The 27,095-nt window shown below is 43.2% G+C and overlaps 1 protein-coding gene across 1 annotated transcript; it reads left to right on the forward strand.

The window, feature by feature from the left end:
* Positions 1 to 4,136: 4,136 nt before the first annotated feature.
* Positions 4,137 to 26,407, forward strand: LOC141116709 (low affinity immunoglobulin gamma Fc region receptor II-like). Its single transcript, XM_073609101.1, has 4 exons — positions 4,137 to 4,684; positions 13,705 to 13,725; positions 17,844 to 18,110; positions 26,127 to 26,407. Exons 1-4 carry the CDS (start codon positions 4,654 to 4,656, stop codon positions 26,405 to 26,407), a joined length of 600 nt encoding a protein of 199 aa, XP_073465202.1. The 5' UTR covers positions 4,137 to 4,653.
* Positions 26,408 to 27,095: the final 688 nt, after the last annotated feature.

Consider the following 27,095-nt stretch of genomic DNA (forward strand, 5'->3'; position numbering starts at 1 on the left):
GTGCCGGCTTTAATTCTCCAGTAGCCTCAGCGAGAGATCCCTCTATCTGCGCAGCTTAACATGGTTGGAGGAACCTGTTTGATTTAGTGTATGGCCAGCTTTAGAACTGCTTTTTTTTCCTCCTTTGATCTTGACTGTACAAATATAGAATATTTCACATTTATAAAGAGAAATAAAAGGAGTCATTGCAAACATGGCAGCTTTAACCCCTTAGCTTCCACCGCTCTGGGAGAAGAGATGCTCCTAAGCTATGTGGAATAATTGTAATAAATAAATTAACTTGTGGATGCTCTCAGTTAAGGTTTGCAGGTAGAACATGGTGCAGCTGCTCTTCCTCTGCGAAGGCTCCTCGGTGTCTCTTTGATGACGCACTATGCCGGACTCCTTGCTGCAGATTGGGGCTCCAGCTGTGGTGGTGGCTGGCACTTCATCGTCCTCTGATGGTTGGCTCAGCATTGAGAAGGGATATTCACTTGACAATTTCAGCTCCTTCACTTTGGTGCAGAACATGTTGGAGTGCCGCTGTTAGCTCATGTGCCATTCTGCGATCTCCTCTGATGTTTAACAGGTCCTGGACTTTATGGTGAGCGCTGGAAGTGTTCAGAGAAATGCAGTGTACAGAGGGCGGAGAGGGAAGGAAAAGGAGGGCGCACACTGCATGAGGACTAGAGACCAGTCACTCCTCTGGCATATCAACTGCTTTTTCTAATGAAGGGGCCAGTTTACTGTCCTTCAGACTTAAGGGGGGCTGGAGTGTGGCCAGTGGGTAGGGGAGCCGAACTGTGGCCAGTGGGAGTAGTAAATGTCTTGGTGTCCGTGGGACTAAACAATGTCATATCTTTAGTGGGAGGAATAGTGCCCCATAATTGCGGTCAGTGGAAGGAATAGTGCCTCATCAGTGGTATCAGTGGGAGGAATAGTGTCCCATCATTGATGTTAATGGGAGGAATAGTGTTCCATTGTTGGTGTCAGTGGAAGGAATAGTGCCCCATCGTTGGTAACAATGGTAGGGATAGTGCCCCCTTTTTCGTGTCAGTGGGAAGAATAGTGCCCCCATTATTGGTATAAGTGGAAGTAATAGTGCCCAATTGTTGGTGTCAGTGGCAGGAAAAATGCCCCATCGTTTGTATCAATGGGAGGAATAGTGCCTGATCATTTATTATCAGTGGGAGGAATAGTGCTCGATCATTGGTATCAATGGGAGGAATAGTGCCCGATCATTGGTATCAATGGGAGGAATAGTGCCCCATCATTTGTATCAATGGGAGGAATAGTGCCCCATCATTGGTATCAGTGTTGTTGTCAGTGGGAGGAATAGTGCCTCAAGGGCCAGATAAAGGCAAGAAAAGGCCACGTCCAGCCCCTAGGCCACAGTATGGAGCCTAGATCATTAGATGCAACCATCAAACAAACAGAGGGCACACCAGCCTAGTCCATTATCCTCAAAGCATAACATTTATTTTTAAAAAGTGGTAAGTAATAAACTCACAAACCAACAGGTACTTTAAAGCTTCAAGTCCTCAATACATCACATCTCAATGAAAATCCATCAGGCTAACGCTTTTTGAGGGACTTACCTTCTTCCTCAGAGCCAAAGCATCTATGCCTTGCACCAACACTTACTACTTGCAAGTGCACCAACACAATACTGCTGTCAAGCAGTGACACCTCCCACTCACCCTGTGGGCGGGAGTTAGCCCCTCCATTTACAGACGATATAATACACATCCATCATATTGCAAAAGATACATGTACATATGGATCCGCATGCATTACTGCATATCCTATGTTGCCATGATATCAGCAGTTAAACAGATTACATGATATGATAATGACCTTCAAATAGATCTTATTCATCAAGAAATCCATGTGAACTGGGTTGGGTGACTCATTCTGGCAGCTCTCTTGTGCCTCCCCCTGGTTTAGAAGGTTGGAGAATCTTCTAGAACTAGAGGGTGAGGGTTAGGAGGAGCTGCCTTGCATATTTAGGAGGCCTCAACCAATTTCCAGTAGTGGACTGACAGGGGGCAGAGCTTACCTCATAAATAAACATGGGCCATGCCAGCAAGGTCAGTTGGTGGAAGATGGAGATACAGTGTTGAGAAGGCTGTTGATGGCCCTGAGGGGTGCCCCTAGTCTGGGAGGGGGGTGTCCTGCCTTGGGTCAGGGCTCGGGTGCTGGAAGAATCCTGCCAAAGACACAAGGAAGGAATCGTTCCTTGTGAGGCACGGGAGCAAGTGAGGACAGAATGAGTAGTGCAACACTGTTGGGGACTAACAAAGGGGAGAGACTGCCACATGTAGTCAGTCTCCCTTGAAGATAGCGGTGTGCATAATTCTTCACCCCTTTCCCTGAGAGATCTCCTGAGAGTCAGCTGGGTGGGCTGAGGAAGAGTCAGGCGGGCAGACTGGTGTAGAGAGGCAGCTAGAAGGGCCAGTGAAAGGGGCAGATGCAGCCAGAAGAGATGGCATTACCTGAAGAAGTGGTGCTGGGATCAGAGGCCACAAAGGGAAGCTGTTTCACTCTAATGCCCCGTACACACGGTCGGACTTTGTTCGGACATTCCGACAACAAAATTCTAGGATTTTTTCCGACGGATGTTGGCTCAAACTTGTCTTGCATACACACGGTCACACAAAGTTGTCGGAAAATCCGATCGTTTTAAACGCGGTGACGTAAAACATGTACGTCGGGACTATAAACGGGGCAGTGGCCAATAGCTTTCATCTCTTTATTTATTCTGAGCATGCGTGGCACTTTGTCCGTCGGATTTGTGTACACACGATCGGAATTTCCGACAACGGATTTTGTTGTCGGAAAATTTTATCTCCTGCTCTCCAACTTTGTGTGTCGGAAAATCCGATGGAAAATGTCCGATGGAGCCCACACACGGTCGGAATTTCCGACAACACGCTCCGATCGGACATTTTCCATCGGAAAATTCGACCGTGTGTACGGGGCATAAGTGTGCTATTTTAAAGGACTTTGTGTTCCTGCCTGTAATGGGCTGCTATGGAGCTGACAAGGGGCCTGTCAGTTCCACCAAAAGTGAACCAGCAGGAGCTGTACAGAGGAAGAGAGGAACAAAGAGTGTGCAGGATGAAAGTGAAGGACACTGTATATAGAATGTATATAGGAAGTTGTCCCTGAAGATTTTGTTGAAATCAAGTAGGCATCCCATAACCTCCCATCCCAATCCAAGTTCTCTGACTCTGTGTGATTGTGAAGATTCAATGTACCTGGCTGGGCAGGAGTGGGGGATCCCTTTCATCTGCAGGTCCTACGTGGGTTGTGCTACACTGATTTTCTGGCTTTAATCCTTTAAGTAACTAAAGCTGGCCATAAATACGGATCAAAATTTGGCCAGTTTGTAGGATATAGCCTCCAGCAGTGATCATTGTATTCTGATAGTGGGAAAACCTCACACTTAGGGTTGCCACCTGTCCAGGATTCACCCAGACAGTTCGGGTTTTGAATTGTGTGTCTGGGTTTCAGACCTCCTGAAACCCGGACACAATATTCATAATGGACTCTGTTTCCCCAAGTAACTGAGTACCACAACCGCCGAGTGCATAGGGGTGTGCACAGGACCAATTCCCATACATGGACAGGAGAGGAGATCTGCTCCTTCTCCTCCTCCTTCTCTGCTCCTTCTGATCTGCTCCTTCTCCTCCCACCCCTACACCTCAGTGCCCATGCACACTCCAATCCCCGGTGTTCTGCTCCTCTGGAAAGGGATTTGTGGGCTGGAAATCTGAAGTTCAGCAACCGGCAGATACATTCTGGATGAAAGGTGTCGATACCTGAGCCTCCATCGTTGGGTGAGTGAGCAAACCATCTAATGTCTGTGACTGAATTCTCCCCCCACCCTCCCTTCTCTCTCTTGCCTCCAAGTGAGTGAATACACTAAAGTAAGAGGGACTCAGATGTAAGGGATGCCCTGTGGACTCTGATTTAAGGGGGTATTTGGGAACCCTGATTTAAGGGGAAATGCTAAGAACTCTGATGTAAGTGGGAGGTTTGGTGAGCAGAAACACCCTTACATAGAGCTCCCCTTTACACCAGAGTCCACAGCATTCCCCCCCTTAAAAATGTTTTTTGCTGTGTGCCACTAAAGTGTTCAGGTTTGGCTTGAAGAAAAGGTGGCGACCCTACTCACACGGACTGTGTTGATGGGGGATTCAAGCTATTTTCTTTCCTTCAAACCATGGTTGAAGGAAAGAAAAGTATATAATCTATGGCCTACTTAATTCAGAACAAGGATGCAGATAAGGACTTCTGACATTTCTTTGCTTTCCGCTGTTTAGCATACTTGTTCTGTATCAGTAACTTAGGAAGTATTGAAGCCAGGAACCAACATGGCAGCCACTGGGTGTTCAGAAGGGGGTCAGTGATAGAAGCTCCCATATATTTCTCTGTAAAGATTATCTGAAATAAATACAGCCCATCATATATTTGAACTGTGATCTAGCATTGCTGAATTTACTAGTGGGTGCACACCAATTTCCTCTTTTGTCTTAAAAAGTGTGAATAGAATTTCCACCTCCTGCCAACACATTTTTCTATTGTAAGACCAAACTCAGTGTTTGACTAAAAAGAGGAAGTTGTTCATTATCTCAGCACAGTATTAGTATCTCATACGGAGCTGTCACCATGCCTCGTCTGACTCCGATCATCTTCATCTGTAAGTGGATGGCTTTCATTTTATTTTCCTGGTCATTGGATGTGATGGGGAAGATTTCACTTTCACTTTACCCGGTGACGTTTTCTTCAATAATAAGGCAGGATGCAGACAGGATAGAAGCGGGGGAGTGGGGGACTTAGAGGGAATAGCAAAAGAAGGGTTGTTGCTGTTTCCCACCAATAGGTCACTACATCATTATAGTGCTGTGGATGGTAGTCCTGAAATTTTAACTCCGGGAGAAAAATTATTAAACTTTTCTCTCTCTCTCTGCCTAGTTAGATATAAGTTATAAGTTATATTGTTACATAGGTTGTAAAAAGACACAAGTAGATCTAGTTCAACCAGTATGAAAAAAAAACTGAATAAATAGATAGAAGACCTCTTTATACAGAATCCTAAACTCACAGCTAATCCAGGGAAAGGCAAAAAAAACTATATAAAGCATGATCCAATTTGCTCCAGCTGGGGAAAATAAATTCCTTTCTTAACCTATAAAATGCTAGTATCCAGTTATATTTTGTGTGTTGAGGAAGATGACCAGCTTGTAGTTGAAGAAATCTACTGAGCTGGCCAGAAGAAATTCCTGAGGGGCATCTATGTGTCATCATATATGTAAAGAGTGCCCCCTAGTCCATTGGGTTGACCCTAAAGTGAAGAACTTGACACCAGTCAAGTCTGTATGGACCACCTATGTATTTATACATGGAGATCATATCCCCCCTTATGTATTTATACATGGAGATCACATCCCCCCTTATGTATTTATACATGGAGATCACATCCCCCCTTATGTATTTATACATGGAGATCATATCCCCCTTATGTATTTATACATGGAGATCATGTCCCCCCTTATGTATTTATACATGGAGATCACATCCCCCCTTATGTATTTATACATGGAGATCACATCCCCCCTTATGTATTTATACATGGAGATCATATCCCCCTTATGTATTTATACATGGAGATCATATCCCCCCTTTATTTATTTATACATGGTGATCATATCCCCCCCTTATGTATTTACCCATGGAGATCATATCCCCCTTATGTATTTATACAAGGAGATCATATCCCCTCTTTTGTATTTATATATGGTGATCATATCCCCCTTATGTATTTATACATGGAGATCATATCCCCCCTTTATTTATTTATACATGGTGATCATATCCCCCCCTTATGTATTTACCCATGGAGATCATATCCCCCTTATGTATTTATACAAGGAGATCATATCCCCTCTTTTGTATTTATATATGGTGATCATATCCCCCTTATGTATTTACCCATGGAGATCATATCCCCCTTATGTATTTATACAAGGAGATCATATCCCCTCTTTTGTATTTATATATGGTGATCATATCCCCCTTATGTATTTATACATGGAGATCATATCCCCCCTTTATTTATTTATACATGGTGATCATATCCCCCCCTTATGTATTTACCCATGGAGATCATATCCCCCTTATGTATTTATACAAGGAGATCATATCCCCTCTTTTGTATTTATATATGGTGATCATATCCCCCTTATGTATTTATACATGGTGATCATATCCCCGTTAAAAAATATATATACATTTTCTGAAAGCAAAGATCCTGGACAATAAAATGGTGGTAGTTGCATTTTTTTTCTTGCATGCTATTTGCACAGTTATTTATCAAACACATATTTTCAGGAGACAATACACTAAAACAAAGTTTATCGCAAAAACCATATGATTCACCTTTGTTTGGTAAAATATAAAAGACTGGGCATCAAGTAAATAGTTACTAAACATGTCAGGTCTTAAATTTGCACACGCCCATGGAATTGCAAAAAACCATGGTGCCCAAAATTCTCTATAGGCGACACTTCAAAAGCCTTGGGTTAACAGTTTAGAGTTCATTGTGAATTATGGCCCGAGAACTATTGCTCTCACTCCAACATATGGGACAATACCTCACATGTGTGGTGTAATTGATGTTTACATACATACTTGCCCTACACTGAGCTTTTTATATAGGGCATGTATGGGGGTAACAGGGGTGCCCCTGACCCAAACCACCTACCCCCCATGTTGGGCGCATGTGGCCCGGTATGGTTCAGGAGGGGGAGCACTCTCTGGCTTTACTGGCAAATGTTTTTTTTTTTTTTTAGTCAGCTGTCAGCGGGGAAGCCCGTTGACAGCTGATGACTCATCGGTAGTTTAGGATTCCGTGGTCAGCTTCACGACCCAGATCCTTAGCAACTAGCTTTTACTGTGCCCTGATTGGGCAACGTTTTGCCCAATCAGGTTGCAGAATGCACTGTGCAGCATGTAATGCATTGCAGGGTGTTTGGCGGGGCAAACAGTCACCGAACACCCTGCAAATTCGGGTGTTCCCCAAACGAGGCAAACAGCCAAAGTTCGGCCCGAACGTATGCTTGGGCCGAACCGTTGGCCCAACTTTATATACTACATAATCACCTTCACATGCTGTACATTTGTTACAAGTCAGATGTTACAACTGGAGCAAAGTATACAAGCGATAAGGAATTTCAGGTCAATTATTGGATAACTAGTCATGAGAAAAAGTCAAGACACAACGTAAACATGAACCGGCTATAGATGCTAACAATATTGGCTTCAGACGGAGGGATGGGAGGTGAATAGGTTGTTGGAAAGCAGCCTACTGACTTTTTAATGCCATCAACAAAACCCCTCCGCCCTCAACCATTTCCAAGGAAAATATAAAAGTGCGGAAACATTTTGAAGACCCCTTGTATATATATATTTTTAAACTTTATAGCTATCACAAGGGGTGTAAGGGGTGTGGCTGCTTCCAGCTGTGTCCGTGGTTATTGATGACCTCACAAGTTGACATTATGTAGTTTTCCCAGTCCCTCCCTCTCAGCTTGTGCAGACTTCATTGTGGAAGGTCAGGATATAGGTTATCAGCCTCCTTGTCCTTGTTTGTGATGATGACTGGCAGTGCACACCTGGCCCTACGCTCCTAACCTAGAGAAAATAAGCCCCTTCAAGACCGTCTCACAACATTAAGTGTGGCACACTTTGCAGCCTGCTGTTATGCCCACCCCATGTTCTGACCCTGCCGGACCCCTAATAAACATGTCTATGGTCAGTAGGGTGTCCATGGATTTCATTTTGAAAATCTGCTCACCTTACTGTAGTATCCCTTGCTACATGTAGTCAGCGCTGGTCTTTTCTGGGCGCTGCTTGAGCTCCTGCCATCTCTTTACTGAATACAGAGAGTAAATCGCTCAGCAAGATGGAATTTCTTATCTATTGACCTCATATATCTGGGTGTTCAATATTATATTCTGTCAACAATTATTGCATCTGGGGACTCGCGATAACAGTATCAGCACCAATATACTGTTGGCTGTATTATATCATTTATTTTAACTTTTTTATTTATTTTTTGAGATGAGGAGACTAAATTGAGGGCCACTCCCAATCAGCTAAGGTTCACAGTCACAGATCATCAGCCCGTGTAAAATATAAATTGTCATGTTCTGTCTGTTGATGCATAACAAGGTTTTTTCCCAGGGTAGCAATGTTGGTGTGCTTAAGCTCAGACACAGCAGAGCAGCAGTTTTATATAAATAGTTTATTTTCTTAATGTAGCTCATGTACCATATATACTTGAGTATAAGTACAAGATTTTCATTGCATTGTTGACCCTCTTTTCCACTTACAGTAGCTGCTGCATTTCTCACTCTCGGCTTATACTCGGGTCAATAAATTTTTCCGAGTTTTATGTGGTAAATTAGGGGCCTCGGCTTAAATTCAGAACGACCTATACTCGAGTATTTACGGTATTTTAAATAGAAGTTTAATACAGAATATAAATGAATATAAATGAATATAAATTACTTCCACTTAATTCCACTGTGTAGTGTAATGTCGCGTACACACGATCGGATTTTCCAACGGGAAATGTTGGATGTGAGCTTGTTGGCTGAAAGTCCGACCGTGTGTATGCTCCATCGGACATTTGTTGTCGAACTTTCTGCCAACAAATGTTGGCTGCAGGTTCTCAAATTTTCCGCCAACAAAACTTTGTTGTCGGATTTTCCAATCGTGTGTACATAAGTCTGTCGCACAAAAGTTCACGCATGCTCGGAATCAAGTACGAGCTGGAAGCGCTCGATCTTGTAAAACTAGCGTTCGTAATGAAGATATCACGTACGTCTTGTACGTCACTACGTTCGTAATTGAAAAAAATATATATGAAAAATAATTGCGCTTCAAAGTGTCTAAATTATGATAAAGAAAGCAGCGATGTCTAAATGTGACACAAACACATAACATGAACAAGGAAAAAATTAAGATGACTTGCGCTGTGTAAATTGGTGAGTGTGTGACCAGATTCACCGTACAAAAACACTAAATACAACCAGTATCAGTGGATGCATAAACCGTCTGTGTGGCAATGTATCACGATCAGTGCAAACAAACAACAAAAATATAAATCGTCTGTGCAATAATATATCGCAATCAGTGCACACAGATCACAAAAATAAAATCCAAACAAAATAGATATATTGAAGAAACTATTATAAAAGGTAAAAAATGTCCAAAAAAGAAGAAACCCGAGAAAAAGTGAATTAGCAATCACGGGTCCTTCAACCGCATGGAACCTCAAATGTGCAGGACCACCACCAACAGTAAGAGCCTGGCCGCTTACCAGAACCCCATGACCCCCCGTTACAGAGGGTCTAAAAGGGCTTTTTAAGATCCTAGTAGTCCGGACTTCCCAGGAGCAGAGATGGAGCAGAGATGGGAATGGAAACTGGAAAAGGGCGTCAGGTGCTGGGATGGAGATGGATGGATCCACAGGAGGGGGGCTCAGCCCTCAGCATAATGGTGTCATCATAGGAGAAAAGAAAGGGAGGGCTCCCATAGTATAAAATCAGATGGCAAATTATTATAGAAAAAAGCGTAAACACTCACATATAAGTAAGACAATCAGCATAATCAAATAGAAGAACAGACTGTGGCACCGGCCGGATGACCACAGATAGCTCGTCCTGTTAGATATACAGCAAGAGTGGGAGGTGGCGCGATGATACCGCTCGGCCCAATTGTTGGCCAACATTTGTGTAACCGTGTATATGCAAGACAAGTTTGAGCCAACACCCTTCGAAACAAAATTTTGAAGTACTTTCGAATGACATTCGTCAAGTCTCCAATGGCATTATTGAATGCGTTAATTCGATTTTTTCATACAAAAACTTACTAAGGTATAGACAGCTTAAACCTGGACCTGTCCATGAAGGTAAAAGAAAAAGATTTATGTTAATGCTCCTTCCCCCAGCACATACTCACCTTGATTACGAGGAGGCATAAGCTCCTAAACATTCTACCGAAACATTTGGACTTTCAGATGGAAGAAGCTTGGGGATGGTTGTAAAATGGATAAATAGACATATTTTACTTTTTGCTTAAATTAAAAAAAAACAACTTTGGCCAGTCCATTTTGAGGAACAACAATTTTGTTTTGTATCTTCTGTTTTTCATCTTGTGAGTTTTTTTGGGAGGCGGAGCAGTGGTGGGTTACTGCTGAGTACTATTTCCTTCCTGCTTCAGTAAGATGAGTATGTTATCATTTCCAATAATATGAGTTTGACACAGATGTGGTCAACTAGCTGTTCTCAGTGCATACCCCTGTAGAGCTTTGTGCTAGTACATGTGGCTTAGTGCATGACCAATGAGTTTTTGTTCTAAAGTAAACCAGAATAGTCAAACTTGATCAAAATAGTAATAGGACACAGAAACTCTTAAACTATGGACAACCATCATTTCTCATCTGTGAGATAAGATTGTCATCATCTTGCTTGACCATGAGCCAATATATTTATAAAGCAAAAAAGTACAAGATGGCAGACTAGCATTGTGGGAAACTGGCTTTGGGAAATTGAGAATTATATTACCAAAATTTTGGAAAGATAACTGACTGGTAGACAGGACGGCAACTCCTACGGAAGGGAGAGGGTAGTGCTAGAAGTAATTATGTATTCCAGTCTTATAGTGCTGGACTAATCCTACATTAATAAATTTGCTTTTAAAATGGTGACATCCAATTCTGTTGGACTAATGAACATGGATATGGTTTGGGTTTGCCGCTACCATATGTTGGCTATGAATCCCCAGGATTCACTGATTTTGCAAATCACAAACATTCTCAGGTTATACAAAAGAAATAGGGAACAACCTGTGACATAGTGTGGAGCTACTGCCTCTGGTACGCTGAGCCAATCATTTAAGGTATTAGATAACCCTGACCCCTTTCTTTAAAAAGGTGGGCTCACAGCAGCCATATTGACATGCCGAGCCCAGGGGGGGGGTGGCACCATGTTTTACCAACCCTGCCGCACCCCTAATAGCTATATCCATGGTCAGTAGGGTGTCCATGGAATCCACTTTGAAAATCTACTCACCTTACTGTAGTAGCCCTTGCTACATCTAGTCTTTGCTGTTCTTTTCTGGGCGCTGCTTGAGCTCCTGCCATCTTTTTACTAAACAGTGTCAATCCTTCAGCAAGATGGAATTTCTTATCTATTGACCTCATATACAGTACCTTGGTGTTCAATATTATATTCTTTCACCAATCTTTGAATCTGGGGACTCGCCATAACAGTATCAGTACGAGGTACTGTTGGCTGTATTATATCTTTATTTTATTTATTATTTTTTTAATTAATTTTTTGAGATGAGGAGACTAAATTGAGGACCACTCCCAATCAGCTAAGGTCCACAGTCACAGATCATCAGCTCGTGCAAAATATGAATTGTCATGTTCTGTCTGTTGATGCATAACAAGGTTTTTTCCCAGGTTAGCAATGTTGGTGTGCTTAAGACTCAGCAGATAGTTTTATATAAATAGTTTTTTGTTTTTTTTACTGTAGCTCATGTATGTTAAATAGAAGTTTAATGAGGAATAGAAATGATTTCCACTTAATTCCACTGTTGAGCCACTGTTGAAGTTTCTCCTTTGTGGGACACCATTGGGTAGATTTCCTTTAACTCCTAATCCCATGTGCAGTATCCTTAGGACCAGAAAAAAGGGGAGGCATAACGCCCAAAGGGGATATACAAAAATAAATAAGTGTTTGACCACATTAAAGTAGAATTCCAGGTTTCTTTGCACTTTAAATAATTTGTTTGGGCCAAGCTGGCCGAAATTATTTTTGTTACAGAAAGGGAGGAGGGTTTGCTTTCTCAGCTAAGCACACCCTCCTGTCTGCATGACTGAGCTAAGGTCAGATGGATTCCAGGAAGTAAATGCTACATTAATCATCTGCCCTTTTTTATGATGGCCATGGCCAGCAATGCAAGAGGGGTGTTTTTCAAAATGATTTCTCAACAAAATAAAGCATGGAGACATGGATGGATGGGGGAGCTTGCTTTGGATATCAAAATTGAATTAAATTGCTGTTTTTGGTGCTCAGATACGTGTAGTTCCACTTTAACCCTACAAATGGCCAAAATTGAATAACAAGATTTTTTACCGATACACTTTAATCAGATTTATCACAAGTTTGCATAGTTTAATCTTTGAAGAAGATTTGCAAAACTGTTTGTGAACTGAACCCAAGCAGATTTGCTCATCCACACTAGGGATGAGCCAATGGTTCTGTCCAAACTCAGGCTCAGACCAAACTTTGGCTCTTCAGTTGATTGGATGAACACCCAAACATTTGCCCTTTCATGTTCGTACTTGCTCTGGAGCCCCTGTTGATGGCAATCCGGGAGAGTGGGGACATCAAGGGAGTCAAAATTGGGGAGAGGGAACACAAGGTGGCTGCGTATGCAGACAATATTCTTTTTTTATATTTCCAACCCTAGGCTGACACTACCAAACCTACTGAGAAAGTAAGGTTATATGGGTCATTATCAAATTTTAACATTACAGTGCCACCGAGAGAGAAGTTGGAAATTCAGCCCAACTTCTCTCTCAGTGGCACCTGACTTACCTTTGCTTGGTGCAAGGATGAACTGGGGTACCTCGGAATTAAATTTAACAACATCATTGAAGACATTGTATAAGGCTGACCACATTTCATTTTCTTAATACAATTAAAAACAACCTAAACTCCCTCAAATATAGACCTATTTCTTGGTTGGGTAGAATAAATACATTCAAAATGAGTATTATGCCTAAAGTGCTGTATAGATTTCAAATGCTCCCAATTTCCCTCCCGCAGGAATATTTTAAGAAACTTAGAACTCTCATGCTGAAGTATATATGGGCACATAGGTGTCCTAGAATTACATACACTGAACTGGCCAAAGATAAGAAAGCAGGTGTGCTGGCATTGCCAGACCTTATAAAGATGGTCACTATTTCACAGTTAATAGATTGGATTCACAATAATAAAAAAAACAAAAAAATTGCCCTTTCAAACCTCTGTTCGGTGGGAGCTAAGTTTCAGTGGTATTTCTACTGCCTCCATATATGTTTCCTGCCGTCAATTATTCCTATGGAAGCAGTGGATGCTGGCAACTGCTGCATGCCTGGCAACCGCTGCATCCCTGGCAACCGCTGCATCCCTGGCAACCGCCGCTATCACAGGCACATTGCTTTACATGGCCAGAATCCTCAGCTACATGAGGAAAGGGGCAGGGATAGAAGTGACATCACTGCCCAAATATGATTACTGCCCATATTTGGGCAATTACATTGACTCTGAAGCCAGAAGGGAAATGTAATTTGCCGGAAATTTTAAGTTCCCCAAACTCAGCTTGAACCAAACTCTGGGCGATTCAGCTCTTCCCTAATTCCTACCACTGAATAGAAATAAACTGGACACTCTAGTAGAATTTATAGGGCCAAACTAGCAAAGAAATTTCAAGAAACTGAGCATTGAGTATAGTTGAGCATAGTTATGGTAAAATTCCCCTAAACATTCCTTTTAATGCAAGAATACAACAGGAAATGATTATTAAAATATTTAGTTTTAAATTAGTCTATTATGTAAGTGACTCTTTTATATGTATTTCTCTTCTTTTCTCTTCCAGTACTGGCAGTGAGGAACACAGGTCAGTAAATGAACAAAATCTACTAAACAGATTATTTATTGGATTAAATCCTTAAAGGGCAGCCTATAAATGTGTGAATAAATGGAAGTTGTCCTATAAAACTGCAAATTCTTCATTGTAACTCTATGCGCCTTTATTCCGCAAATGGTCGACTGTAATAGATGGTTGCCTTGTATACTATAAGTTTGGCATAGTGATATGCAAATGTTGAGGCACTATATGTTCACTGATATTGAAAATAAAATTAATGTTCAATCGCTTTTATTAACCACTTCAGCCCCGGAACAATTTACCCCCTTCCTGACCAGAGCACTTTTTGCGATTCGGCACTGCGTCACTTTAACTGATAATTGCGCGGTCGTGCGACGTTGCACCTTAACAAAATTGACGTCCTTTTTTTCCCACAAATAGAGCTTTCTTTTGGTGGTATTTGATCGCCTCTGTGGTTTTTATTTTTTGCGCTATAAACAAAAAAAGTCAATTTTGTATTATTTTTTACTTTTTGCTATAATAAATATCCCCCAAAAATATATAAAAAAACTTTTTTTTTCCTCAGTTTAGGCCGATACGTATTCTTCTACATATTTTTGGTAAAAAAAAAAAAAATTGCAATAAGCGTATATTGATTGGTTTTGAAAGTTATAGCGTCTACAAAAGGGGGGATAGATTTATGGCATTTTTATTATTAATTTATTTTTAGTTAGTAATGGCAGCAATCTGCGATTTTTATCCTGACTGCGACATTGCGGCGGACACATCGGACACTTTTGAAACTATTTTGGGACCATTGCCATTTATACAGCGTCAGCGATCAATGCTATAAAAATGCACTGAATACTGTGTAAATGACACTGGCAGGGAACGGCTTAAACACTAGGGGGCGATCAAGGGGTTAGGTGTGTCCTAGGGAGTGATTCTAACTGTGGGGGGGATGGGCTACCACTGACATGACAGTGATCACTGCTTCCGATGACAGAGAGCAGTGATCTCTGTCTTGTCACTAGGCAGAACGGGGAAATGCCTTGTTTACATCTCCCCGTTCTGCCGCTCCGTGACACGGTCGCTGGACACCGGCGGACATTGAATCCGCAGATCTTGCAGGCACGGTCACGGAGCATGCAATGCCGCTTCTTAAAGGGGATGTACCTGTACGCCCATTTGCGCAGCCATGCTACTGTGCCGACGTATTTCATCGTGCACTGGTCGGCAAGCGGTTAAGTTATGCAACAAGCTGGAAGCTGAGGTAGCCTGTCCTAAAATACATACACTGAGCAAAATTATAAACGCAACACTTTTGTGTTTGCCCCTATTTATCATTAACTGAATTCAAAGGTTTACGACTTTTTCTATGTACACAAAAGGCCTATTTCTCTCAAATATTGTTCACATATCTTCCAAATCTGTGTTAGTGAGCACTTCTCCTTTGCCGAGATAATCCATCCACCTCACAGGTGTGGCATATCAAGATCCTGATTAGACAGCATGATTATTGCACAGGTGTGCCTTAGGCTCGATTCGCACTAATGCGTTTTTTGATGCATTTTGCAGAAATGCAGGGAATTTTTTAAACATGGGTTCGTATGAAACATGTTCACAACAATGCATTTTTGTGCCTCTGCGTTTTTGGAAAGGGTCGGGGACTTTTTTTCCCGCAAAATGCAGCATTTTGCATGTAACAGAATTCAATGGACCCGCATCCAAAACGCAAGTACCGCGTTTTAAAGGCAATTTTGATGCGATTTTGCCGCTATTCGTGTTTTTTTTTTATTTTATTTTTTACACTGTATATAGCTGGTTGCTAAGGAGGGGGCCAGGAAGCCGGCTGTCGCATCCTTACCAACCTATAAATCATCAGCTGTCAGCTGGCTTCCCGCTCAATGTAAAAAAAAAAAATGCCGGCTGACAAAAAAAAAGAAATCAGGAAAAAACAGAGTGGGGTCCCCCCCCAGGTCCATACCAGGCCCTTGGGCCTAGTATGGATTGGGAGGGGACCCCCGCACACCAAAATTTAAAAAAAATGGCGTGGGGGTTCCCCTCAAAATCCATACCAGGCCCTTATCTGAGCATGCAGCCCAGCTGGTCAGGAAAGGGAGGGGACGCGCCCCCCCTTCCTGAACCATATTAGGCCACATGCCCTCAACATGGGGGGATGAGTGCATTGGGGCGGGGGGGCTCTGCGCCCCCCACCCCAAAGCACCTTGCCCCCATGTTAGTGAGGACAAGGGCCTCTTCCTGACAACCCTTGCCCGGTGGTTGTCAGAGTCTGTGAGCAGGGGGCTTATCGGAATCTGGAAGCCCTCTTTAACAAGGGGGCCCCCAGATCCCGCCCCCCCTATGTGAATGAGTATGGGGTACATTGTACCCCTACCCATTCACCAAAAAAAAGTAGTGTAGTGTTAAAAAATACAGTAGACAGTTTTTGACAAGTCTTTTATTAAAAATCTTCTTCTTTTCTCTGCTTCTTCCTCCGGTCTTCTCCTTCTCCCCCTGCTTCTTCTTCCACTCTCCTTCTGTCTTCTTTGTCCGGTGTTCTTCTTCCTCTGCTGCCACTCCCGCCAATGACCCTCCTCCGATTCTGCGTTCCTACTGATCTGTCGGCATCGATGTCCTGCATTTCTTAAATAACAATGGGGGCGTGGCAATTAGAATACGTCACCCAGAGACCAGGCCCCCTTGAGATGTCATGGACCCATCATGCCCTAGGCGGTGACTTCACAAGGGGGCGTGGCCTCCGGATAATGTATTCTGATTGCCATGTCCCCATCGTTTTTTTAAGTAATGCAAGACATAAGCCGTCTCCAAAGGCGTTTCAGAGAATTTGGCAGTGCACCCAACCGGCCTCACAACCCCAGACCACGTGTAACCACACCAGCCCAGGACCTCCATATCCAGCATCTTCACCTCCAAGATCGTCTGAGACCAGCCACCCGGACAGCTGCTGTAACAATCGATTTGCATAATCAAAGAATTTCTGCACAAACTGTCGGAAACCGTCTCAGGGAAGCTCATCTGCATGCTCGTCGTCCTCATCGGAGGATCGACCCGACTGCAGTATAAAAACTTTAGCATCTAAAAACCTTTGAACTTTATGATTTTAAAAAATATTTTTTTTTCAGGTATGCATTTAATACGCATATCTAACACCTAATTGGATGACATTTAGTGGTTTATTTACCAAAGCTAGAGAGTACACAATTTGTCACACTTCTGCAGAGAAACCATTTAGCTTCTAACCCCAGCTTGTTGCCCCTAAAATCTGTTGTATGTTTTTATATGACTTTTTTTACCAACAACTTTTTTTTTACCAACAACTAATAACAACTAAAGTGATCTTTCGTCTAGTTTTGGTCTGCTGTCTCTTTCTGTATTTCTATGGTTTGAGATAATGTTGGGTAACCATCCATGGAAAGCTTTCTCTGTGGGTGCCTCCTAGCCAGATTCTAGTGAGCTTGTTTGGCATGGCGCTGCCCCCAAAAATACAATGGATGTTTTTAATGACAATTCAAATGATCCTAGACTCTTTATCTAATTTTTGGCCTGGTGCTCCTTTCTGTATTTCTCTGGCTGTACAGTATAACTGCACTGTAAGTCTGTCATCATGACATGCAAATATTTGGATGGGTCACAAAATGTGCCATTCTGTCAGGGCTGGGCTCAGCCCTTCTTACTCTATGCTGGCCACTCAGCTGTCGGCTAATTGCCAGCTCCTATCTCCCCACAGTTACTCAGCTGTTGATGATATCCTGCTCGTCAGTCCTGCTTTACTTAAGCCGTCCAGTCCAGAGGATCTCTGCCTTCACCTTGGTCAACATCTGAGACTCTCTCCTGCATTCCTGTTAAAGACTTGCTTGGCTGACATTCCTTCTGGCTCCAGATCCTGCTTGCTGTTTTACTACGCTCATCTCCAGCTCCCTGACGTTTGGCTTGTCTGTTCCGGTTCCTGAACTCTGGCTATGTTTTGACTATGTTTGTTCTATTTACTTTTATTATTAAACAAGTGTGATTTAACTGTACTTCTGTCTCGGTCTGATTTTATGGTTTCTGACACATTCTCCTGATTCAATTATCATCCTGTGTGAGGTTTTTTAACTAACCATTTGCATTGTACTGTTTTGTAGAAGGTGCAGTCACTCCTGTAGTCACCATGAGCCCCAACTGGAACAATGTATACTCCGGAGATTGGGTGACTCTGTCATGCAGTGTGGGATCGGTAGAAGTGGATAAACCTGGATACTATTACTACACCTGGTATAAAGATGGCAAAGTCTATATGTATGAAAAGAGCATAGCATTTACTGCCAAAAAAGAACACAGTGGAGTTTATACGTGCTCAGTGGGATCTGGCATTTATAGTAACCCTCTCAGACTACATGTTATCTCTGGTGGTGAGTTTCTTTATTAATTTATTTAGGTATTAACTACCAACACTATTAATTGACTTAATTAATTGACCTTAATTAATAATAATTAAATAAGAATAATTAAAGAAGAATTCCAGGAATGGATGTCTTTACATACTTACATTGCTCCAGGTTGGACCAATGCAACTATGTATATTCCATACCTGTGGGATCCCTATAGAAGCTGGTAGTAGGCACTGCTACTCCAGTGATCTCTACTAGCTTGCCTGCTCCATTCAGAACACAGGAGGTCAATTGCTTGCCACGGGAGCCATTCAGGGAATGCTTTTCATTTCATCAATGAACATTCTCAGATTGGAAAAGGTGGAGATTGCAATGTCACTGCCTCCCACCTTGCCCAATAAGAGAATGCTTTGCAATCAGTGAGAAACTGCAAAGCATCCTCTGACTGACACCCATGCCAAGGGGAGGACCTCCTGTGTTCTGTAAGCAGCAGGGCTGACACTCAGCATGGGACTCGGAAGCTACAGGAGCTCACTGGAGTAGCAGTGTCTACTACCAGCTGATTGATGCTGGTGGGGGAGGGGATCAGCATATTGCACCATGTGCAGTGGAAGCCATGGATGTGTTAGATCAGCCTTCACGATCCCCTGCTGAAAGCTCTGTCCTGGTGCAGGAGAACAGGCCAGCTGAAGATTCCACCAGCACAGCAGTAGAAATGGACACTGTTGAAAAGACAGCAGAACTGTGAATATGCCAGCAAGTATTAAGAATGACAATAATGATAATACAATAGATGTGGTGGTGAAGGGGTTAATATTGCTGGAAAAAAATAAAAATGTAATTTCTCTCCCTGCTCAGCAGAGGAAAGATTCATCGATTGTGCAGATCAAATCTGTACAATCAATATCTGCTAGAAATGTGTCAGATGGTCCAAAACACACAAATGTGTTTTCTGCTAGGAGAAATATGGACAGCTATGCGTCTGTTTTGGGGAGTCGCACCAAGGAGGGTGGAGAGAATTTTGTTAATACTAGTCACAATTTGGGGAGGTTTGGTGGGGGGACGGTTAGTGGGTAAAGGAGGAGGAATGTGGTTCAGTTGAAGTGGACCCCACCGGTAAGGGGGAGGGTGACTGAGCTGGTTTTGGAAATGGGGTTTAAAGCCTCGGATATATTTGCTTTAAATTGCCCAGTGGGGATTTATGAATATGACTTATCCTTTGTAAAACCTGAAGGTTTGGATTAATTTTGGGAGAGATATAGGAGGTGAGGGGGCCTTCGGTAGTGTGGTTTGGTGCCAAAGGTGGTTTCGCGGCAGCCTTTGATAAAATTGGTGATGATCCTGGTGCGTAACTAATCCATACCAGAGTATGATTTGATAGTATGGCTATGCCGATATGGTGAGATCCTCACTCCACTGCGAAGGTCCTTGATGATCATGGGATATAGACAGGGGCCTGGACAGTGTCACTAAAACTGGGGGCACTAGGCAATGTAGTACAACACCTGTCCTATTCAGCTTTTTTGGGGAGGGATAGGCTGACCATTTTCTACCAGGGTCAGCCTAAAGTTTGTAATAAATGTGGAGAAAAAGGCCATTTTGCATCAACCTGTTACCCGCAAGAAGTGCTCACTATGCCAGGATTTGGACCATTTGGCCAAAGATTGTACAGAAAGCTGGGTCGTGCTTATAGTCAGTGCCCGGAGGCATTACATAACTTGCCAGGGCTGGAGGCTGAGCTGCAGAGGCTTGATAAGGAGGATGAGGCTGCTAAAGTTAGGGAGGAAACTGTTATTGCCCCTCCTGTGTCGGTTACATCTGTTGTTTTGGATTCTGTTTCCCCTGGTGATGTGGTCCCTGAGTCTGTCCCCCCTGTGGTAGTTCCTAATCCTACTGTATGTAGATCCTCCAGGCTAGCAGAAGCTGCTGGGGGGACAGGTTAAGCGGATCTTCCCTCTCAGCTTACTCAGCCTCCAGTCCCTGTCCCCCAACAGCGCAAACGTGGTCAGGGGAGTGTGGGGGTGCTGGATGGGGGTAGGGCTGATGGAAGGGTGTCCATATCCCATGTCTCACCCTCTGTTGAGGGGGATTCAGATAATGAGCGGTGGGAGAAGTTTAAGAGGAAGAAAAAGAGGAAGACAAGTAAAGTGGTCATTTCTTCCTCAGAGTCGGACCCAGGAGGGGTTCCTCTTGGCAACAGTTTTTCAGTTTTGTCAGGTGATGAGATGTCTGATATATCTTTCTCTTTATCATCCATGGATGAGGAGGAATCGCGTAGTCTAAAGAGAGCTGTTTCGGTTGATAAGAGTGTGGTAGAGGTTAAGAAACGACTGTCCCAATCATCCTAATGGCAGTTTCCAATAATGTCGCCAGCATTAAATCTGCAAGAGCTCATGATATTGCCTTATTTTTGCTCAGCAAGTTTGATGCTGAGATTTTATTTTTGCAAGAGACCTGGCTCAATACTTTGGCCGATGTCCATCTAGCAAAAAGGGAGTGGAGATGTGGTCCCTCCTTTTGGTCTCTTGTGGCTGGGCCCTGCAGCGGAGTTGCGGTCCTTTTAAAAACCGATATGGTAATGTGCTGGTGGATAATTGAGGTAGAAATGGAGAGATGCATGGTCTTGGAAGTCTCTGTTAGGGGGCAGGACCTGCACCTGATCAATATCTATGGACCGCAGTCAAAATGGGGCAGGAAATGCCTCCTCACAGAGATCAAACCCATCCTTTTTACGTCCCAGCAGGTTGTCTTTGGAGGTGACTTTAATACCATATTTAGGCCTGAAGACAGGAGAGGCTCCATAGACAGGCTGGGTTACGATAGCGTTTTTCTTAGAGATATGGTTAGACCAGGGTTTCTCAACTCCAGTCCTCAAGGCACCCCAACAGGCCATATTTTCAGGCTTTCCATTATTTTGCACAGGTGATTTGATCAGTTTCATTGCCTTGGTAATTACCACAGCTGTTTCATCTGAGGGAAATCCTGAAAACATGACCTGTTGGGGTGCCTTGAGGACTGGAGTTGAGAAACACTGGGTTAGACAAGCAGGCCTGGTAGATGTGCATATTAAGCACTGCCCTGGCAGCACAGGATTCACATTACAGAGAGGGAATAGTCAAAGTAGAATAGATATTTTTTTTTTTAAAGGAGAACTCTGCTTTAACGGCTCCTGAGTTGAGGGCGGTGGAGTTCTCTGACCACTGTATGCTGTCTGTGGCTCTGAATGCCTCGGACACTCTACCTAGGGGAAGGCGTACCTGGAAACTGAATTTGGCTCTCCTGGAAGAGGTAGCAGTAAGACAATCCTTTGAGGATTTTTTCAGGCACAGGTTTCTGTTCTGAACTTTTGCAGCAGTAAGTCAGAGTAGTGGAACTTGTGAAACAAAGGCCAATTGGACTTTTCAAGGCCATAAGTAAGAAGAAGCAGCTTGGTATGTACATTGCCTACCAGTATTTGTGGAGGAAGCTTGATCATCTCGTCTCATATAGAGGAGATCCAGGGGAGATTTCTGAGGTGAAGCTTCTTTGGAAGTGTCAATATGACCGGCATGCCTCCTTGGTTCTGGAGAGGGATTATGGAAAATATCACTCGCCTGACCCTTACTAGAACTGTAAGCAAGGCATAGCAGTTGAGACGGTCATAAGCCTGAGGGATAGCACGGGTTCCCTGGTGAAGTCCAGATCAGGTATCCTGGTAATCTTCAGGTCCTATTACGCAGACCTTCTGGGAAGAAAGGACCTTTGTCGGGACAGGATGGAAAGCTTTCTGGATTCTACTCCAGGATTGAGAAATGGTACATTGCCAATGATTGATTTGACAAAACCTATTTCAGTGGATGAAGTAGCTCATGCTATAGAGAAGCTGGCTACCAAAAAATCGTCTGGGCCAGATGGGTTCACAGCTGAATTCTACAAGTGTTTTAAGTCCACTCTGGATCCCTTTTTAGCAGAGGTTTATAACAGCTGTCTAGAAGAGGGTTCGCTCCCCCCCTCCATGAGGCAATCCGCTGTGATTCTTCTGTCAAAAGGTAAAGACCCCTCAATGATTGAGAACTGGTGCCCCATCAGTCTTCTCAATGTTGATAGAAAGATCTTGGCAAAGATTCTTTTTTTAACGCTTGCATCAGGAGCAGGTGATTTGTTGTCCAGTCATCAGCACTGCTTCAAGGTAGAACCTTTTGAGGTTGGCTCTGGTGTGCACCAGGGATGTCCTCTGAGCCCCCTGCTATATATATTAGCAATCGACCCCTTCTTAAGAAGGCTAAAGGGTGGATCTTTGTGTGGGGTGCCTTTGGGCATGGCTGGTGTGCCGCCGTTGAAGGTCGTGGCCTATGCCGATGATGTGTCTGTTATTATCTCTGGGACAGAGGAGGCGCAGGAGGTGGTCTCCGATGGAGCAGTACACTGAGGCTTCTGGTTCTAAAGTCAACCATGAAAAGAGTGACATTTTCTGAATGGGTGAGGAGGGTGAAAGCTTCAAACTTCTGGATGCCTTCCCAGAGCCCCAGCAGGAAATTAAAGTGTTGGGCATCAAATTTGGTCCAGGTGACTATGGTCATTGAAATTGGGAAAGCAGGTTGGTGGGTGCCAATGCCAAAGTAGCAAGCTGGAAGAAATGGAAACTTTCCTTGAGGGAGAGGATTGACTTGATCAAAACATACCTGGTCCAAATGTTTTTATTTGTCAGCTTCGTCTGTATCTTGCCAGCATCTCTCTATGCAAGGGTGTACAGCTTTTATGGGAAAATAGGCTGAACCTGATCAAACGCAATATAACTTACCTGTCTAGGCGGGAGGGTGGCCTAGGAATGGTCAACCCAATAGTTTTCTTTTCTCTGTTCTTTTTAAAGAACAATCTTGGTAACATGCTAGCAGAGAACCTGTCGTAATGGGTGGGTATTTTTCAATCTTGTTTTAGGCCTTTTCTGCGATGCTGGGAATATGGTGGGCCAGTGAAAAGTCTGAGAGTCCGACATGGCAAGCTCCCGGCTTATGTTGCCCCGTGCCTGAAAATACTTAATCAATTTAGAAAGAATTCCTTTGAAGTTTAGGGATCAAGCCTGGCTTGCTTTCCATGGAAGGCTCCGTGTGAGAGGGAACTTGAAGCATTGCCCTGTGGATGATCGGTGCAGTGTCCCTTTAACATAGAGGTGTAAAAAAGGGTGGGGAGGGCTCTAGGCATCCCCTTTTTCTATCGCTTGAGTTATGCGGAGAGGGTGTACGGGGCATTCCCGACTCGCTGGGATTTTAATTTGTATACACTGTTTCTAGTTAGTATAGTTGTCAGTTACGTCACATGGAATGCACGGTGCCAGATTACCCTGCGGAAGAAAGTCATCTTTGTTGACATGGTAGTGCACGATATTCTGGGTGAGGTTGGGAAAATTCTGGGTCTTGAGAAGGGCAGGAAGCCTCAGGCGGTCTGGAACAGGGCGTGGAGGAATATCAGACCTGCCTTTGGTGAACTGCCCATCTCTGGGTGAGGAGCTATTTTCTTTTTCTGTTTCTTTCACTCCCTTTTGTTGGTTAGTATCTTATTTTTGAAGAAGGGCTGCATGCATAATGGGGGTGGGTTTGTTTTTTGACCTCACAGATTTGTCTTGTGTAGTGATGTGAGTCGTAGTAAGATTTATCTTCTCCAGTAATGACATAATTATTTGAGATTTTTGCTTTTGCTCTAAAGTCTTTCTTTGAGAGCAGATTTGCTATATTTACTTTAATTTTTATGTAAATATGCATATACTTATTTATAATATACAGTATATATATTGTTTTTATGGTTATTGATTTGCAAGACTTTTAATAAAGAAAAATTGGGAAAATTGTTTCTTACATTGGTGATCGGTGGGAAGAATGGTCCCTACATTGGTGATCAGTGGGAAGAATGTTCCTTACATTGGTGGTGAGTGGGAAGAATGTCCCTTACATTGGTGATCAATGAGAAGAATGTTCCTTACATTGGTGGTCAGTGGGAAGAATGTCCCTTACATTGGTGGTCAGTGGGAAGAATGTTCCTTACATTGGTGATCAGTGGGAAGAATGCTCCTTACATTGGTGATCAGTGGGAAGAATGTTCCTTACATTGGTGGTCAGTGAGAAGAATGTTCCTTACATTGGTGGTCAGTGGGAAGAATACTCCTTACATTGGTGGTCAGTGGAAAGAATGTTCCTTACATTGGTGGTCAGTGGGAAGAATGTTCCTTACATTGGTGGTCAGTGGGAAGAATGTTCCTTACATTGGAGGTTAGTGGGAAGAATCCTCCTTACATTGGTTGTCAATGGGAAGAATGTTCCTTACATTGGTGGTCAGTGGGAAGAATGTTCCTTACATTGGTGATCAGTGGGAAGAATGTCCCTTACATTGGTGGTCAGTGGGAAGAATGCCCCTTACATTGGTGGTCAGTGAGAAGAATGTCCCTTACATTGGTGGTCAGTGGGAAGAATGCCCCTTACATTGGTGGTCAGTGTGAGGAATGTTCCTTACATTAGTGGTCAGTGGGAAGAATGTTCCTTACATTGGTGATCAGTGGGAAGAATGCTCCTTACAGACAGGTAAAAAGATCATTGGGGTCATGCAGATGGTTTGTCAAGTGACGTTGGCCCCAGAACCAGCACCATCAAAGTGGAGAAACAGCTCAAGAAACTCCTCGTAACCTCTAGAGCAGTGGTCATCAACTCCTGTCCTCAGGGCCCACTAACAGGTCAGGTTTGCCAGATAACTTAAATACATCACAGGTGATATAATTTGCTGCTCAGTGATTGCAGTATTCTAGTCTGTATCTCCCCAAGGTAATACATAAAACTTGGCCTGTTAGTGGGCCCTGAGGACAGGGTTGATGACCACTGCTCTAGAGGGACCCTAGGGTTCCAAGGACCCCTGGTTGAGACTAGCTGCCTTGAAGAGGGGGCTCTAATGGGAAAGCTTGTGTGACCTATAGGCTGTAATGATGAAAATTTCTCATTTCAAGTCATAAGTCTTGACCAATTCAAACAAGTTGGCAGCATGGCTATATCTTCCAAAAATTCAAAAATATATTGGCACATCAGGTAAAATCTGACATAGCAGAACCGCTGACCGATGTTTTAGCCACACTGGTCATAGTTATAGTTTAGTGAATCTGCTATGTCTGCTTTTACCTGATGTGTCAATATTTTTGGAATATCTAGCTGTGCTGCTCACTTTTTTGAATGGATCTCTTAATGTATGACTGACAGAAGCCAAAGTTTGTGCACCGCCTTCCCTTACTGTTAAGATTGGGTCTAGAGGTTGAGCACAGGGCACGTTCAACACACATTTGAGACAATCATTTTAACTTTTTTATTTTCTTTTTGCACATTATATCATTTCTTTGTTTTCAATTATTGCACAACAGGAACATCCTCCTGATCCACATATTGGATGGTAGAGTGGCCTCACCACACTAATGCCCCGTACACACGGTCGGATTTTCCGACGGAAAATGTGTGATAGGACCTTGTTGTCGGAAATTCCGACTGTGTGTGGGCTCCATCACACATTTTCCATCGGATTTTCCGACACACAAAGTTTGAGAGCAGGCTATAAAATTTTCCGACAACAAAATCCGTTGTCGGAATTTCCGATCGTGTGTACACAAATCCGACGCACAAAGTGCCACGCATGTTCAGAATAAATAAAGAGATGAAAGCTATTGGCTACTGCCCCGTTTATAGTCCCGACGTACGTGTTTTACTTCACCGCGTTCAGAACGATCGGATTTTCCGACAACTTTGTGTGACCGTGTGTATGCAAGACAAGTTTGAGCCAACATCCGTTGGACATAATCCTAGGATTTTGTTGTCGGAATGTCCGATCAATGTCTGACCGTGTGTACGGGGCATTAGACTCCAAATTACAGGAGTGTCACTCTTCTCTAGATAGAATATATACTGTATGGGGGTGTGTCATTGTTTCTCCATGTGAGGATAGTGTCTGCCATCCTATTTATGCTTTATATAATTTGTTTAGCATGTTCCTCCTCTCAGAAATCATTATGTTATCATTTGTCCTGTTTTGTAGGAACTGATTTTCGCCCCGTGGTGACCCTATCCCCTAACTGGAACAAGGTATACATTGGTGATCAGGTGACTCTGTCGTGTAGTTTGGGCTTATCAGAGGAAAACAATGATGATCACTACCCTTACACCTGGTATAAAAATAACGGATTCTTAAAGTATGGAGAGAAGATACAATTTACTGCCAAAGAGGAAGACAGTGGAGTTTATGGCTGTTCGGTTAAATACGGTATTTATAGTGTTCCTCTCCAACTGGATGTCATCACTCAGGGTACGTTGTCTTAATTTATTTGACCATAAAGAGATTCTCATATGTCTAATGACGATAAAGTATATTCGCTATTTACCTCTTTATCACAGTTATTTATTAAGCCTTAACAATACATTCACATCAGTCCCAGCCCCCAAGGAGCTTACATTCTAAGGTCCCTAACTCACAAACATTCACATACTAGGGCCAATGTAGACAGAGACCAATTAACCTACCTGCATGTGGGAGGAATCCGGAGAACTTGAAGGAAGCTCCGGTAGAGGGAGAACATGCATTCTCCATGCAGGTAGGGCCCTGGTTGGAATTCAAACCAAGGGCCCTAGTGTTGCAAGTAGGGATGATCTTTAGTCTAATGCCCTGTACACACAATAGGATTTTCTGACAAAATCCATGTTTTTTTTCCGACGCATGTTGGCTCAAACTTGTCTTGCATACACACGTTCACACAAATCTTGTCGGAAATTCCGAACGTCAAGAACGCAGTGACGTACAACACGTACGACGAGCCGAGAAAAATGAAGTTCAATAGCCAGTGCGGCTCTTCTGCTTGATTCTGAGCATGCGTGAAACTTTGTGCGTCGGAATTGTGTACACACGATCTGAATTTACGACAATGTATTTTGTTGTCGGAAAATTTGAGAACCAGCTCTCAAATTTTGTGTGACGGAAATTCCGATGGAAAATGTCCGATGGAGCCTACAC

The sequence above is a fragment of the Aquarana catesbeiana genome, linkage group LG13 (assembly GCF_042186555.1).
Source record: "Aquarana catesbeiana isolate 2022-GZ linkage group LG13, ASM4218655v1, whole genome shotgun sequence".
Classification (NCBI taxonomy): domain Eukaryota; kingdom Metazoa; phylum Chordata; class Amphibia; order Anura; family Ranidae; genus Aquarana; species Aquarana catesbeiana.